Below are 18,900 nucleotides of genomic sequence, written 5' to 3'. Positions count from 1 at the left end.
ATATATATATATATATATATATATATATATATATATATATATATATTTATTCAATGTAAGATGCACTGTCAATTTAACAAAGTAAAAATTTGCATATAATATTTAAATTAAAATGAGTATGTTTTGGATTAAGTACAATGCCATTTATTTGATTTTACAACCAGCATGTTAATATGCTGAATTATCATGAAAGTAACATCACAACGTAAATAATATCAAACTGGTCCTAATAGCTCCATTTTCTTTAAGCAAAATGTAATTTCTCATTTTATTTCTTTTGAGTTACTGGCAAATGTGACTTGGACATGATTTAACATTTTAGGTAAACTGAAGTGTAATTTTAATTTATTGATGTATATTATTGGATTGGATATGTAAATCGATGATATTCACATTTTCTAAATATAAACACTATTTGTTATAATATAATTGACACATTTGACTTGTTCATGTAATTTGTAAACATTATGTGCATACCTTCAATAATTTATTACTGTGTGTGTGCCTTGCAGCTCGACCCGGTGATGAGTTGAAGGTGGAGCAGGGAATCAAGGATTTGCGCTCTCTCAGTCTGCCAAACATGAAGCCGTCAGTAGGGGGCAGTCTGTACATTCTCACACCCGGCGGTGAGAGGGCCGAGCACGGGTCCCTGCCGCGGCGCGAGAGCATCGACATACTGGTCAGTACAGCTGATTTATCCTGTAAACATGCATTCAAGCCTGACTGCGAATTTTGTCTTTGCACCCATATTAAAAAGCAAATATTCTACACTTTTTCAGCATTTACAGTGTAAGTCATAGTTTCTCGCACTAAACGTTCAGTTATACAGGCTGTTTTTGCTTTTGTACCCAAATGCCCATGTTCCATAGCACCAAAAAAGCATCTAAAAGTCTATATAATTTGTGCGTTATATTCCAACTCTGCTGAGGTCATGCAATGTCTTCGTGTGAGGAACAGACTGAAATTTAAGAGGAAGATTATCAGTTCATAAAGACTTAAATTTCTGTCTGTTCCTCACACAAAGGTATCGTATGACTTTAGAAAAGTTGGAATATAACGCACATGTTATACAGACTACTTTTAGATGTTTTTTGTCCTTTAAGGACCATAAATAAAGACAAAACCTTTAAGTTGACTATTCATTTAAGTCTTTTTATATGTAAATGACCTCTTTTATAATTGGCTAACCTCTTTGCATTTGCATCTGACATCATGTGCTCTACACTTTCATCATATTTGAACACTTCAGTCCAAACTCGACTTCCATTTAAGTTCCCTTTTTAGCATTAAATCTTATTTAACATAGCACACAATCTAATATAGGATTTTTACGGAGTGCATCCACTGCCACAAGAAGTGTTCGGTTAACCACTAGTCTCAGATGGGGCCTGACACTGACCTTTTGGACTTGAACGTGCTGACCGTTATGTGGTTTTTATTTGAAATGTATCTGTTGAAATGACTCCGTAACTCTTACAACATCGTGAGGTTGGATTTCCCGGGTTTCATCATGACACACTGTAAATACAGCTTAATGGAAAGACAAGCGTCAGCTCACTCCTGATGTAATCAGAGAAGATTTTGTGTGCTTGTACAAACATGGATATAATGAGTACAGACTGTAGCCCATCCCTGTAGCTCATAGGCTTTTACTGCTGTTTGATTTTAAAGGAATAGTTCGCTCAAAAATATAAATAAAACTGCCATTATTGACTCACCCTCATGTCTCTCCAAACCTGTATAGTTGACTTGTTTAACAAAAGGTAAATGTCTGATGAATTGTACTGGTCGCTCTTTTCCATGTAGATACAGTGAATGGGGATTGAAGCTTTTAAGCTTCAAACAGGATAAAAAAAAGCAGCATAAAAGTAGTCCAAAAGTCCTCTGAAGCCATACAATAGCTTTGTGCGAGGAACTGGCCACAATATAAAGGTGAAGTATGCAACTTTTTTTATGTCAAAAAGCATTCTGCTATCCAAATTTATTGTTCATTGGCAAGTAAGCCATTTGTGGGTTTACCTCCCCCAAAAGTATAAACACTGAGCCTCCTAGGCACTATCAAAACATTGATGTTAAATTTTGAGCGACCCGCTCAGCCCCACCCATCCCTTTCTAGTTCAAACTATAGCGTGAGCAGTAGTAACCTGAGTGAACGTTTGCGTCGCATTTACAAGGTAGAGGACTTTGAGGGAATTTTTGGGGTTCGATGGAGACACTGAACATGCCGAGTTGCTTCTCGATAGGTAAGCTACACTCATGGTACTGCCACATGAGGTTGACTAAATAAAGAGAGAATTTTCATTTTTGGCCGAACTAATCCTTTAAATCATCTGATTTAGGAATCAAAACTGAGTATTCAGGTCTGGGTTGTGTCATCCATCTCCCATCAAGCTTTGCTTCGTATGGATGTAGGTTATGTAAGCACCTTAGACAAGCCTGAGCGGGTTGGAAGAGTATTGCTCAGGTATTACGCATCAAACTCCTCTTCAAACACTCTGGTTTGTTTTTCCAGTTCCTCTGTAAAGCTGGCCTTTAGGAAAAATGCAGAGAAGCCCACTACTCAGGCTGCCTGCTTTTGATTTATGGCTTAAGTGAATGATAAAAGGTTGGCTGTCCCAAGAGGAAAATTCTTTGCTTTTCCCAAAGGCTGAATTAGCTTGAAGTTTCTTAGAAATCTTTAGCAGTGGTTGGGCGTTTCTTCAACTTGGGGCACTTTTAGCACTGTGGATTTGTAGAACATAACATCTCGTTAAAAATGTTTTCACACTCTCACTAGTTTATTTAATTTGTCTACTAACAGTGTCCAACAGTGTATGCACATGCATCACAGGAGACTTAGTGTCATTTCCAGCACATCTCAAATTCTGGATTGGGTTTCATAGAATTTTGTGGTGCAAATGACAGATTGAATGTTTTTGAAATAAATGAATTTGAAATGGCCGACTTTCACACTTTTTGTGTAATTTGGCAAAATGACAGCGTAACTGGAAAGAATCTGCTTGCAAGTGATATGTAATTTTATTTTTATTTTTTCCAAAAACTTGTCTCATGTTTAATCTCAAGCGTGCTCTTTACTGACACTTTTGTCAACTTGGTTAAAAAGTACATGACAGTGAAAAATATTTATTAGACGCAAAATTTTTACTGCGGTGGAAATGAACCACAACTGTGGGACAGTCTTAGTTTTTGAAAAATGTATAGAAATAAAATGTAATAATTTGTATTTTATAATGGATTTTTATAGTTTAATATTGAAAGTCTGTGTCTGGGACAAGGCTAAAAGAGTAAAATCTATACAAAAGAGAGGTTTAAAGACTAATAAATGATGAAGGTCTGAAAAGAAGTTTCCAATACAGTTTTAATGTGACCTTAAAGGGTGCACTGAGTCATTTTTTTCCTCATTAAAAAAGTTTCACTTCTAAAGAAAGAACAGTCATTTTGAAACGTATCTATAAAATCATGAGCACTCGCATGAGATGAAGACTCCAATCAAAAGTTGTTTTGTTTCAAATGGTGAGGGTCCACTCGTGGGGGCTGCCATGTTAGGATGACATGACCAGCCGAATACTACTCTTTTAATCTTATAAACCGCCCTGTATAGACATACACATTCACTCATGGATTCAAGTAATCATGGCTCACTGTGTATAGTGAATTTCTACAATGGTATTGGTAACTGAATGATGTTCCATCCAGTCCTCTTGGTGTCAGTATAAGTCCAAAACAACAACCTCCCCCTCTCTTTTTGTAGTTGTATTGCATTTTATATGCCAATAGGCTGTACAAATAGCACTATGTTTCCTCCAGCCTTTTAACAATAGAAAGACAGACTTCTGTGAAACACATAAGGAGATGCTGAGAATATTTAGTCTCAGTCACTATTCACTTTCATTGAATATTTTTTCCATACAATGGAAATGAATGGTGACTGAGGTGAAACATTCTGCCTCTCCTTTAGTGTTACATGGAAGAAACAAAGTCAAACGGGTTTGGAATGTCATGAGGGTGCGTGAATGATGACGGAAATGTCATTTTAGGGCATTTTTGTCACTTTTAGTGACAGATTTGTTAGTTTCTGTCAGATCTTGGTTTGTTGATTTGCTGCTGATGGAATTTTCAAGTTATCTGCCAACTATTCCATTGGAATTTTTATGAGGGCTGCTTAGTTTTGTCTGCTAGCGGCTTTGACCTGTATGTGGTAACACCCACTGTGTCTTGCCCCCTCACCAAAGTCTGACCTTTAGAAAGGAACCCATCACCCCTCGGATTATTGGTGTGGCAGTGACACCAGGGCTCCTCTTTGAGGTTTGATTGGCCAGATCCGCCGCGGTGGGGGGATTGACCTTAAGAAGCATGAGCGTTTGATGTAGTGCGATGAATTTTATTTTATTTATTTTTTATTTTTTTTTTTTTTAACACTCCTGGCAACTGAAAGACAAGTGTCTCAACAGAGCAAGTTTTCAGGTGAAAGTCATGCTTTTGATACATACCCTCCAAAACCTTGATCTAATCCTCCTTTTGACACCAGCTTTCCTAAATATTTAAGGCCCTCTTGTGGCCATGGGTGTAACAGAACAAATATGCAAGTTCTGAACTCAACAACAGTGATACAGTGGCACTTGAAAAGAGTAGGGCTGCATTACTGTGGTTAATATGGTTACCGTTGATGTCCAGTTTTGAATGCAGGTTTTGGATTCTATCGCTTTAAAAGATAAGTTTACCATCATTTACTCACCCTCATGACGTTCCAAACTCATTTGACTTTCTTCCTAGAAGATAGGAGAATTTTATTTAATAAATGTACTCTCTTGATATTAATGTTATTCTTTACCGTCCATTTACAATGAATGAGGACTGGAGCTTCCGAGCTTAAAAAATGACACTGAAGCACCATAAAAGTATCTTAAAAGTAGAGCAAACGACTCGTGCACTATATTCCAAGTCCTCTGAAGCCATACAATAGCTTTGTGTGAGAAACTGACTGATTTTCGAAGTAATTATTCACTGAAAATTTCGACATCTGACATAGTTCTAATTGACACATTTATGATATTCTTTTGAAATGAGTCTTTTCACAGAATCAGTTGATCCATTTCACTACCTGTCTGAATGATTTGTTCACGAATCGGACCAATTCAGTCCAAGTTCAACTCACTGATTTAAAGATCCGGACACAGTGGTTAACAGATTAGTGGGGGTATTACCAGTGAAAAATGACTGAAATTTCAGCTAATGTGTGTCTTCAGAAGACTTGCAATAAGTCTCATGTACTACTTTTTGATACTTGTATGGTGCCTTTTGCGTCCTTATTGAAGCTTGCATGCTCCAGTCCCCATTCATTGTAACTGAATGAAAAAGAGCGACCAGTAAATTATTGAAATTGCTCTTTTTGTGTTCTGCAGAAAAAGGAAAATTGTACAGTTTTAGAATGACATGAGTAAATGACAGAATTTTCCTTTTTAGTTGAATTCCTCATGTCCTGTATAACGCATGTCTGACCTCACAGACCTTAGGTGCCCCTGCTTGACCTTTAAACTGTGTCTCTTTTGCATTAGACAAATAACATTAAATTGATAATGCACGCTGGCATTTTGGCCTCATAATTCACCCAAACAGACGTCCTAAATTAGAGAGGTGAACTTACAGGTAATCTTGCCTGAGGACTGTACTGTGTATCTTATGACCTGAGATAGGTATATTACACAACTTTGTAGATAATTAGATCAGACATCCCTGTGGCCCTCAGGGGCCCACACAGTGAGACAGAAATTTATGTAATTATAATGCATTTAGGACTGGAGTGAATCACGATCTTGTTATACATGCCCAACAACTATTGAATATATAATATGTATCTAAAATTATACATACAGTGGCCCCAAAAAGTGTTTTGACACTTAAAAATGTATAAATTCTAAACCTTGAATCTAAAAAGGAATGTTCCGGATTTAATACAAGTTAAGCTCAATCGACAGCATTTGTGTATATAAAGTTTTACCACAAAATTTTATTTTGAGTTGCAACTCCTTTCCTATATTTGAGGTTACAGTGAGACACAATGGAAGTGAATGGGTGCCAATGCATAAACATTTAAATACTCACTGTTTCAGAAGGATAGCCACAAGACATGAACAATATGCGTGTTAACATGATTTTAGTGTGATAAAATTGCTTACTAACCTTTTCTGTGTCAAGTTATAACCAATTTTACAACTTTGTTGACATGACGATGTAATATCAACAGACCCTAAAATGACTGTATAAATGACGATTTAAACTTTAGGGCTCAAATAAAACATGAGTTTTAACAGAGAAATTAATGTTAGTGCTATTATAAAATGATAAGTTTCACATTTCTGATTTTAAACGCTCCAAAAATTGGCCCCATTCACTTCCATTGTGGGTGCCGCACTGTAACCTCGATGTTTTCTTAAAGAAGTCTAAATCATTTTTTGTGGTAATCAACATTATGCCACAAATGTACTTTTATGAGCCATTTTTGCAAACCAGCTGGTGTCAAGATAACACAGATGACACTAATATAATGCAATAATGACTAAAACATAGTGTAACAAAACACCCCAATTCACATAACGTTTCCTCTTATTTTTTTATATCAGTTATTATTTCAATAAAATATCATCCAAAGCAGTGACGCAGTGACTTCTGGGAATGCCCAATTTTTTGTTTTTCACCCTAATTTTTTATTAGTTTTTTATAATGTATTGTTTTGTAAAACATAAGATACATTTTCAGGGTAAATCAGATTTTTTACTTTTTTATAATTTTTTTTTTACATTATTTTACTGTAAAAATGCATGCATTGTGTTTTAAAAAAAATATATATACATTTTCACCTTGCAGAGTAGGTTCCACTTAACCAGATTTTTTCTGTAACATTTTAAAAATTAGTAAATTTTTTACATTACATTTTTAAGTGTGGTTTAAGCCTCTAAATACTTTTTTGGGCCACTGTGTATAAAATAAATAATAAATACGCTGAACAATAGCTAGTAAGTTGCTTAAGGATTAAAGTTATTTTGAAATGCAATCTACATATCACATTATTGTTTTCATTGCTGTCTACAACTAAAACCTTTACCATGTTACTAAAGATCAAAGTTTTATAAAATGTGAATATTTGGTCTCCACTGTTTGAGAAACCTTGACCTCAAGACTTGAAAATGGCATCAAATGCTGTCAGAGGACCATTTAAAAGGGAAATATGTTGTTTGATCAAACAGCTCAGTCAATGGAATATCAAAGATCACCTGTGCACAACATCTGTTCAGGAAACGAGCCTTTTCCTCTTCCCATTTGAACTCGCTGATAAGAGACTGGGCTAAAATTGTATTAATATAACAGCTTTGTGGTTGGTGCTGGAGTGGTCTTGTTTAGACTGCAGTTGTTTTTAACCTTCTAAAAGGATCAAACTTATGCAATGCACCAGGTGTTTAAGGTTTTATTTGAGGTGTATGGTAACTTTTGTCAGACAAATTTGGACATATAGCAGGTTTCTCAATGTTTTGCAATCTCTAAAATGCAAACAGTAATCATTTATTTACCTCTGCAATCAACACAGAACTGCTCTTGACTCGGCATACCCCCTCACACCTGATTGATGTTCTTGTAGAGTTAACACAATTATCATGCAATTTGTTTCTGATCATTAACACTCAGTGTTCAAAGACAATAGAACAGAATGTGACTTTAGCAACAAAATGGGCCTTATCTTCATGAGAAACTAGGAGAGGGAGGAATCTTACATTTTAAAAATGATAATTGGTGGTTGAGATTTTGTAGTTTACGTCTAAAACTCAGTGTGTCACAAAGTACTTAAAATGTTGACTAAATTAGTCTTAAAGGGATAGTTTACCTAAAAATTTTAATTCTATCATTTCCTCTCACTTATATTCTTCTAAATCCAAATATCTTTTCTTTTTTACATGGAAAACAAAATAAGACGATAGGTAAGCAATATGTTAGTATCAGTCACCATTCACTTTTCTTGCATCGTTTTTCATACAATGGAATTGACTGTTGACCTTGGCTATGTAAATGTGGGAGAACGAGAGTTCTGTAAGTGGTGACAGAATTTTCATTTTTGGGTGAACTGTTCCTTTAATCTTTGTGTTATATAAAGGGTAACACAAAACATTCATTGTAAACAGGCACTGATGTTATGGACGTAATGTCAATGTGTTTTTTGTTCAATATTATTATTTTTATTGGCATATCGGCACTATTTCTCTTTTTCAGCTAGTTATAAGCTATATATTCAATAATAATAATAAAATGTATACCTTATAATTAAATATTATATTTATATTATAATTATATTTAAATAATAAATATTTCATTAATAAATTGGTATAATATATATATACAGTACTGTGCAAAATTATAGGCACTTAAAATGCTTCACAAAAACATTTGTCTTCAGATGGTTATTTATATCTTCAGCTTTAGTGTGTCAATAGGAAAAATAAATTTTAGACTCCCAAACATTTATTTTGCAAATAGAATAGAATAGAAGAACAGGGAGCCCTGCAACAGATGGCATTGCCCCCACAGAGCCCCCCACTGAACATTGAGTCAGTCTGGGATTACACGAAGAGACAGAAGCAATTGAGACAGCTGAAATAGATAAAAGAACTCTGGTGAATTCTCCAAGAATCTTGGAACATCCTATCTGCCAACAACCAAGAAAAACTGTGTCCAGGTGTACCTAGGAGAATTGGTGCTGTTTTAAAGGCAAAGGTGGTGACACTGAATATTGATTTAGCTTTTTTATGTTTACTGGACTTTGTATGATATTAATTGATTATTGAAAACTATTTATGGCATAATTTTTGAATACGTCCTCACTATGCAACATTTTGTGCCTAACACCTTTACACAGCACTGTGTGTGTGTATATATGTATGTGTATGTATGTGTGTGTGTGTGTGTGTGTGTGTGTCTGTGTATATATATATATATATATATATATATATATATATATATATATATATATATATATATATATACACATACATAAACACTGTGTATATATGTATATATATATATAAAACATGTAAAAATGTATATAAATAAATTATATTTATATTACTTATTTAATATTATATGTAAAATATATATAAAATATAAAACAGTAATAATATAAATATATTAAATTTGTACGTTATTTAAACATATATATATATATGACACTAATTTTTAACATGCAGTAAATATGTAATTGTTATATTTTAAAATATAAATAAATGTCATTATGTAAATTAATATTAGTTATATATTAATACATATTATATTTATATTATTAATTTTATATTATAGTTTAATATATATTTTATAATTTAAACATGGTTTATAAATTATATATTTCCATAGTATAAGGAAGTCATCTTTTATGGAGGTCATGTATGATAGCACCTTATCACCTGATGAGATAAGAGCATCTGTTGTGTAAATGTTGTGTACTGTTATGATCATAATGGCTTTGGAGGAGATGGGAGGAGTAAATTCGTGTCACAGGGCAAAAGCTTATAAACTACTCTCTCTTAGGCAGTTTTCCTGAGCATGTTTGGGATTTGTAGCTTGTCTCTTGACCTTTTCTGGAGGTTGACTACTGAAGGTTAGGGCAGGACAGTTCAGTCAGGTGCATCATGGAGCGTTTTGGTCACCTTTCTTCGTGGCACAGTTGGGATCTTCTCCACATTGTTCCTGAAGGCCTGTCTGATGCAGAATTTTTCCAGAGTCCCTCACCAACAAAATGTCAGGTAAGGCAATGATGTTACTGCACCATCTATGATGATAGAACTCGTTGACTGTGTTACTGAACTTCTAGTTGGTGTGCTTTCAACCATGATGCACCATGTTACCGGAATGGCTCTGCTTCTCAAGGTTCCTGTCAGTGCTTTACTCATTCTGACCGATTTGGAGAATTTAAGCAAAGTAAAGGGGTCAATGAGCATCAACAGGTTAATGATTAAACTACTGGATACCATCACTTTTGAAACTCTCATTCCCATGATTAGCCACCTCTGGCAATTGTTTGACAATTTCTCATTGAGCAAATGTTTGGATTGAAGGGGAAAATGCTACGTGGCAATGCGTAATGGAGGATAAAAATGCACGTAATGGAAAGCTGTTAGTGGAATTACACTACCTATCACATGTTTGGTCCCCTATGCTAGACAGACGCTCTTATCTCGTCAGGTGATAAGGTGCTATCATACTTGTCACTGGCTTTGATGACTGGTTAATCGTCCAGCCTTAAGCTTCAATGGCTCTTTGTTTGGCCCCTGCTTTGACTAATTTACATGGGTCACTGTGGTGTTGTTGGCCCTGAAATTTGTCCCGTGTTGACACTAAAAGCAAGGCTGACGAAATGAAATGTGATCTGGTCAGAAATTGTTTTTGTGAGTGTTCGTAACTTCAAATGATTTAAAAGCTGTTCTCATCTTCATCATTGTAACAATGATCTATTATCCTTTTACTACTACACCTAAAAGTCTCGCATTGACTCCTGAAAGGGATAGTCGAACCAAAAATGTCTTCATTTACTCACACTCATGTCGTTTCAAACACTTATGACTTTCTTCCGTGGAACACAAAAAGAGATGTTCCATACATTGAAAGTGAATGGTGACTGAGGCAAACATTCTGCTTAACATCTCCTTTTGTGTTCCATTGAGAAGAAAAAAAAGAAAGTAAATAATTATAGAATTTTTATTTTTGGGTGAACTAACTCTTTTTTTAAGCATTATTAGTTGTATAATAATACTTATAAATTAGTTATGTAGTATAGTTATATATAATAGTTTGTACAGCACAAAATACTATGAAAAAGACATTTGAATGTCTGTCAGTTTTAGTTGTTTTAAGTACTATTTAACACAATAAAGACCTTTTGTGTTGTGACACTTAAAGGAATTTTCCAGGTTCAATACAAGTTAAGCTCAATCGACAGCATTTGTGGCATAATGTTGATTACCACCGAAAAGTATTTCGACTCGTCCCTTATTTTCTTAAAAAAGGCAAAAATGTTAGTTTCTGTTAGGCGCTTACAATGGAAGTGAATGGGGCCAATTTATTGAGGGTTTCAAGGCAGAAATGTGAAGCTTATAATTTTATAAATCACTTACATTAGTTCTTCTGTTAAAACTCGTGTATTATTTGAGCTGTAAAGTTGTTTAAATAGTTGTTTTGGTGGTGGACTACTGTTCTAGCAAATTACAGGGTTTACAGTGTTACGTCGTCATAGCAACGAGTTATAAAATTGGATTTAACTTTACAGAGAAAAATGTTATTACGCTGAAATCTTGTTAACACGCATATTGTTTACATCTTGTGGCTATACTTTTGAAACAGTGAGTATTTTAATGTTTACGGATTGGCGCCATTCACCGTAACCTCGATTTTTGCTTTTTAAGTCGAAATAATTTTTTGTGATAATCAACATTATGCCACAAATGCTTTCATTTGAGCTTAACTTTTAATTGCACCCCAAACATTTCTTTAAGTTTCAAATCAATTAATTGCAGCTTTTTAGTAACCTTTGCTTGAAAACCCTTAATTATAATTGTTTTGGAGATTATAGAACATTATGTTTATCATGGCATTAAATGCTCTGTATTTAACAGTGTAAATCAGGTCTTTTTTAAGTAGACATGCTCAACTATTTTCGAAATTTAATGAGCTCTTAGTGTAATGGTCCAAGCCTGCAGGTCAAGGGTTGAGCGAGTTTTTTTTTTTTTTTTTTATATTATATGTAAGCTGGAATATGCATCCACTCTGTCATTTCCTTAAAGACCTTTAACCAGAAATTGGCTGGGCTTGGCACACTCAGATCCGTAGTGAATATATAGACCAAACAACTGAAGTCTAGACTTCTTGCAGCACGTATCTGGGATTCCCCACTCTTTCATATTCCAGAGGTCATTTTCCTGAAACGGGAAGGAAGAGAAGCACACTTGGGAAATCATTCCTACCATGGTGCAGGAGTGCCATGCTACTTTCACTTTGATTTCATCATAAATACAGAAAATCATCAGACACTCTCGTAATGCTAGATTAATTAGTGGCTGTAATGGATGAAACTGTGTTTGCAATCCATTTTACTTCTGTAATTTGCTGTATTTTCCTGAGTGAAACCGTATATTCACAAAGAAAAAAAAATAGTAGGGTGGGATTCGATTATCCATCAGAAATTGATTGGATTGCGAAAATTTGTCTCTACATAACAGGTGGTTGGTAAGAAGGGGTTGGAAATTAGAAGTCTTGGTGGAGAAAGAGCAAGTTATTAAAAGAATTTAGATATTATATTTTGATGAAAGATTTTTTTCTTTGGAATAACATGTACCAATAAAGTGTTCACAATAAGAGCAGGAATGTGTATTGAGAAAGTAAATGGGGTAAATTTAGAGCTTCTTACAGCATTTGTCATGAAATTACTTTTTCAGTATACATATGTCCCATTGCCTTAAGTTTATTATTTTTCACCCACATCTCAGAACAGCTCTAACATAATGTCACTGCAACACAAAGTTCCAAAGAAACTTATTTCATAGAACATAACACACATTATATCCTGCAAAACATATTGTTGGCTGGCATCTTTGAGGAACGAGGATGTGTTGAGACCCTGCAAGCTGTCTTATTTCCCCTCCCTCTTTACATGTGACCCTGCGTCTGAGCAGCCACACCTCTCTTTCCTGCCTTACACAATGGGATAGGGTCCTCCTAGTTGCCATGGCGTTTGGGCTGTCCTATTCAGTAATGTAGGAAAGCAAGCTCAGTTGGTCAGCTTTACCTCTGATCGCAGGTTGACTTTTTCTGATAACTACAGAGGACCTAGTAGGGAGCCTTGATGCACCTTGTATGTTTTTTGAAGGAAATCAAGGACTACTGAATCTGAATTAGCGATTACCCCTTTTAGCACAATTATTTTTGCTCGGAAACCCATTTGACATCTGTGCAAGTGTTGCGGAGGCAACTGTACTCGTGCATCTATCGGTTTCAAGAGAGGAGGCTTTGAGTGATTGAAACAGCTGGCTCAAGTATGGGTCAGACTCTGTGAACTCTGTGAAAGATTACCATGGTCTTCTTCGATTTTCAGATGTCGCTTGCTACTATGGTGAGTTGAGCAAACGCTCTGGGAACCCTGTTCTGCTTCATAAATTCACTGGCCATTCAATCCGTTTGCAGTTTTGGAGAGAGTAAGAAACATTGGGCACAGCTGATCCCGAAGTGGGTGGCATAGCATGAGCAACTTTTGTATCACGGTGCTGCATTTTATTTTAAAATAATTCCATGTTCGTGAACATGGCAATTATTTGTTTTAATGGTGCTATGTAAGGTTATAAATTAGTTTGTTTGCTTCTTAAAAGGATTATTTGCCTAAAATGAAAATTCTAATAATTTATTGACCCTCATGTTGTTCTGAACCTGTGTGGCTTACTTTCTTCCATGAAACACAAAAGGAGATGTTAGGGAGTATGTTACCCTCAGTCACTATTCACTTTCATAGCATCTTTTTTTGATAAAATGAAAGTGAATGGTAACCGAGGCTGTCATTTTGCCTAACGTGTACTTTTGTGTTCCACAGATGAAAGAATGTCAAATGGGTTTGAAACAACATGAGGAGGAGTAAATGATGACAACATTTTCATTTTGGGGTGAACTATAGCTTTAAGTTTATTTAAAGTCTTGTTTGTTGCTTTAAAGTCTAATTTGATGGAAAAGTAGAATATTGATTGTTCACAGTTCTGTTTGCTACATTTAGATTGCCCACGATCTTTGTAAATTATAGATGTGGGGCTTTCGACTGGAGGGTTTCTTTTGATCCTCCTTTGATAGTATAAATGTAACCATATAAACTGGCAATATGTAGTGTACTTGTGAAAATGCTTCTCTTTTTCATGTTACAATACAATACAGTTTTATTACAACACCAATTTTATCGACATAACAATTTGAGTGAAAAGTTCATTTGAAAAACTGACATGAATTTGAGAATTCCTTACTATTTGGTCTGCCCCCTTTTACTTTAATGACAACATGCATTTGAGCTGCATGGAGAAGTTTGTGCAAAACGTGGTGATCCATATTATCCAGCATGATTTGAGAACAACTTGTTTGCTTCAATGGAAGCAAGAAAATCTGACCTTTTGTACAAAGGAGTTCACATGGTCAGTGTCACAAATTTGCTTATTTTGTGACCCAGATAGAGTGCAGAATCTTAAATATTTCTTATTAATTTTACAGTAGCATTTCTTTGTTTAAAATATTCTGAAATCTCAGATTTTCAGTGTGAACTCAGACTTACGACCCCACTGTATAAGTACATACATTTTTATTTTTATTTTTTTTATGCATCATATTTTAATCGTCTCAGTGGTCCATGATTGTAGCAGTCTAACAGAAGTGTTGTCCCTGGGCTGATGGAGTGTCCGTCCTCACCAAAGTAGGGACATTTCCTGACATCTGTGTCCTCATCCGATCACCCCAGATTCTGCAAAAATCTCCTCATCAAAGCTCACAGTCAGGCTGCTGCTTTGGCCCAGTGCTAAATTTAGCAAGTGGGGCATACTGGCCAGTCCACCTTTCTTTTATTTACTCAGTTGTAGGGAAGTTCTTGATTACTCTGCCAAACTGGTACCATTCTATATAGACATAAATTTGTGACAGTTTTAATAGGAGTGTTACGTGGCTTGGTAGTGAATTGTGTTGTTTGCCACAAAATGCTCCTTAATGATTTGATTGGTGAATTAAGAATCTTGATTACCTTTGGAGAGTAAGACCGAGACAGACACCACATTTGCATGCACAAGAATATTTAGATGGTAATATGAATTTGGACATATTCTGATTATGAATGCATCATGTAGACATGTAAACCCAGTTGTCATAATTTATTAAGCCAATCTTCCAGTCACAAGAAATTGAAATATGACAGCTGTCAGGGTCAAATAAAAAACCTATTCGGACTATCCAGTGAAATGCAATTTTTATTTAAATCTGTGCGTGGTGTTTCTAGGGTTGCCAACTTTTTGTCACACAAATACAGGACGCTTGAGCCCCTTTGAACATATTGTTGATTCAATACGGGACATTTCGCCGTCTGATCGGGGTCCCGCTCAAGCATCTTCCTGCTGAAATACAGGACAACAGGCTTCCCGTGTGGGACATCTTCATTTCCTTCGAAATAAGGGACGTCCTGGCTAATACGGGACAGTTGGCAACCCTAGTTTCATCATGCAGACAATTGTCAATAAAATAAACCAATTCAAGCAATAAAATAAAAACGTTTTTGGGACAAAGAGGAGACAGATTTTTCTACAAACATTAAAATAAATTAACATAATGTAAAGACTTCTGAATTCTATTCTGTTTGCTGATTATGGGCTAATGTGAACTTTACAGGAATTTATATAGAAAAAAATTACTTTTTTGTAATTTATTTTTGTAACATTTGAGAAAGTTCCAAAAAGTCAAAAAAATATTGTGCTTTATTTTTTTTCTCTCTAATTTTTTAACATTGCTTTAAGAATATTTCTAAATCCTAAAACTTTGTCTATTTCTAGATTTAAATAGATTTTGTGTCCCACTGTATAAATACATGCATTTAGTTTTGTTTTAATGCATCACCCTTTGATTGTGTCAATATGCACAAAACACATTTAACATCGGAAAGGACATCCGACAAAGAAGTCTCTAAAAATTATAGTACATTCACATTTAATAAGCATCAAAATGCAATACTTCTGTTATTGCGACAAGGAACTGCTTTCCCAGTGTTTGTTTAGGGAATTCCATTGTTTTGTCTTTAGAACTTTCCTGTTTTTTTGTGCATTCCCTAAATATGTCGTAGTCCTCTGTGGAATTTGCAGGAGTTATTAGTGGGTAACGGCACTCAGGGCAGTGGAATTCCCTGCGCTTGGAGAAAGGTCAACAGGCCGACTGTCTCCCGCGCGGTGAGATTATTACTTCCTTAGATACTAAACAGCTGTTTGTTTTGTTTAACTGGAGCTCTTAAGATGGAGTGTGTCTAGAAAGACATTACAGTTGCAGAACAAATACTGATGAAACAATGGCAATCTTGATCTTTCGGAGTGGGGTTGTTGGTCTCTTTGACCTGTATGATGTAATGAGGAAATTGTAACATATTCAGCAGGAATTCATTGTTTGGAAGTCTGTATGAGTCATAATGAACTGTTGTTTCTGCTGATGTCATTAGTTTACAGGAGCCCTTATTTTTAAATTTTTTCAAGAAGGGGTATATACTGTAGCTAGGGAGATATACCTGTTTAAACGATAAACCGGTAAAAAAATTGTCAACCAGTATACATTTTATGTAACATTTCTATCACAGTTTTGGAAAATGCCACCACTTTGTAAGGAAAATGTGAAATTGATCTTGATTTTTGATACATTTCATTTTAATTTACATAACTGTTTAAATAAAAAAAATAAAGCTTAATTATTCAGATGTGTGATAGGCCTACCATTATTTGTAATCGATAAATCACTTTTCCATACAAAATGTGTATGTAATGATGTATTTCATAATCAACCATAATTCCTGAGAATATTGTGATTATAATTTTTCACTTGAAACACTTTGGACTGATATTATGTTTCTCATGACCTTAACTCCTTGATGGGAAGGTTTATGGTTTCTTTAACATTTTTGGTTACTACATAATTCCCATATTTTCATTTGTGTGATTTCATAGTTTCGATTGATCTACTATTATTGTACAATTTAGATTGTTAGTAATAATTAAAGAATGAGTAGGCATGTATAAACTTTTGACTGCAAATGTATATCGATTTGCAACTTATTGTTTGTGTTTTATTGTGGATGAGATTTAATTGGTTTTGATCAGTCTTTGCTGCTAAGTTTTGTTAAAAATCTCTGTTTACAACTCTCTCACAAACCCCCTCATTCAATCTCTCTTGTAGTGTGCAGATACTGATAATGGTCTCTCTCTTATCACTCTACCTGTTGTCCTTGACATTCTTGTTGATATGCTTCTTCAAAACTCCCTAACTTTCTGCATTTGTATACTCTGTGATTCAACAAAATTCTCACATAGATTTTACTGTCTTTTCCCTCTCTCCCTTCCCACAGGGTCAGGCCCGTCGGAGGAAGAACATGACAGAGTTTCTGGGCGACGCCAACATCCCATCCCCGGACTCTCTGTCCATGCTCGGTGGATCTTTACCAAGCGTAGCTCCTGGAGGTTCTCTGCCCGGCGGAACCGCTGGACCGAAGAACCGTGCCACCAATCGGTTCAGCGTCTTTTTTGGTGCTGCATCATCTGGAAAGGTAAACCCCCCCCCACACACACTTCGTACCACCCTCATCTTTTGTAAGGTAAGGAACTTCATTGTGTGGCCTGATTTCCTGTAAAACTCGTAAAGATGATTGGACAAGCCAAAACTAAACTCAAATATAAGGGTGATGGCACTTATATAACGAACCAGTTATTTGTTGTAAACCAATGGTGTTTTAAGTCGCAAACCCATTATAATGTTTTATGAACCAATGACGTTTGCAGTCGCAGACTAATTATATTTTGCAAGCCAGTTCCAACCAATCATGTTTTAGTTGCGACCCAATTATGATATTTTGCAAACCAATGAGGTTTTCAGTCACAAACCACTTATGACTTTTTGCGAATCATTGACGTTTTCAGTTGCAAACCAATTATGATATTTTGCGAACCAATGAGATTTCAGTCACAAACCAGTTGATATGTTGCGAACCAATGATGTTTTCCGTCATGAACCAATTCTGATATTTTGCAAACCAATGACGTTTTCAGTCGCCAACCAATTATGATATTGTGATGCATCACAATGTATTAAATTGCGACATATCGCAAAGACAATATATAACTATAGTACTATTAATATTGCTCATACTTTGAGTTGGGCACTGCTTGTGATCTGTACATGAATTATACCCCAAATTAAGGAGAGGTGTGCTAATACTTATCTACTCAATCGGACTTCAAATTTTCACCCACCGGACAATAAAAGGAGCAGAGAAAAAAATGCATCCACTATGAAGAAAGGACCAGAGCTATAACTAGTAACCACAATATAAAGTGGGATTGCACTTTTTTGACTTAGGCCAGTAAAAGGCTAGGGTATTATTTGTTTTTCTGGTGCCGTTCTGTCTCAAGCGCTCAGCCTTTTTAGTGCGTACGGGCACGTTCAATGCATGTGCACTATGACTGCTTTCTGAAGTCATCACTGGACGCAGACGTCCCACAAACTGTGCTAATGGAATTGCTGTCACATACATTGTGCGTGAGATGTAGCGCCACATGGAAAACTGATACTTTGGCCTTAACCAACCAGCCACAACATCCCAGCATTGTGGCGGCAACAATTGCATGGGCGAGCACCTCTTCAGAAAATGTACAAAATCTAGTTGTTTTATAGTTCGGGTAATCAATAGTTTGGGATGTTAAAGTAACAATGGATGACTAACACAATACAACATATAAAATCAGTGCTTGTTTTCCCAAATCCCATTACCCTCAAAATAAACTCCCCCCTCAGTAGGGTTTCGGCCCATGGTTACACCAGATGCATGACTAATAGAGACAGTAGCTGTCACTCACCTGCCATTTCGAACGTCCCCTCATTCACAAACAGCATGAAAACCCAATAGAAGAGTCTCAGGGGCTATCCTTATGTCCCATTGGGACTCTTCTATCACAAAGGAAGGGTTACTTGGGGCCAAACACCCATCTCCAGTAGCCACTACAGGGCAGCCTTGTCCATCTGTGTTTGGCTCCTATTGTCTGAAAGCACTCAATGCAAACGACTCGTTGTCATAAGTACACCAGTCATCACGTTAAAGGACAAAAGCCCCAG

At 35.7% G+C, this 18,900-nt stretch overlaps 1 protein-coding gene across 5 annotated transcripts in view; it reads left to right on the top strand.

Annotated features, from left to right (window-relative positions):
* The window catches only part of plekhg5b (pleckstrin homology domain containing, family G (with RhoGef domain) member 5b), a 91,263-nt gene that overhangs the window by 60,524 nt on the left and 11,839 nt on the right, over positions 1-18,900 (top strand). For all 5 annotated transcript variants that reach the window (XM_051661851.1, XM_051661853.1, XM_051661855.1 and 2 more), the window contains 2 exons: positions 513-679; positions 17,141-17,338. In XM_051661851.1, the coding sequence (XP_051517811.1) occupies positions 513-679; positions 17,141-17,338 (365 nt within the window). The remainder of the gene's footprint in view (positions 1-512; positions 680-17,140; positions 17,339-18,900) is intronic.

The sequence above is a fragment of the Myxocyprinus asiaticus genome, chromosome 29 (genome assembly GCF_019703515.2).
Source record: "Myxocyprinus asiaticus isolate MX2 ecotype Aquarium Trade chromosome 29, UBuf_Myxa_2, whole genome shotgun sequence".
NCBI lineage: Eukaryota > Metazoa > Chordata > Actinopteri > Cypriniformes > Catostomidae > Myxocyprinus > Myxocyprinus asiaticus.
The sequence above is the reverse complement of the archived record's forward strand: the minus strand, read 5'-3'. Positions and strand labels throughout refer to the sequence as shown.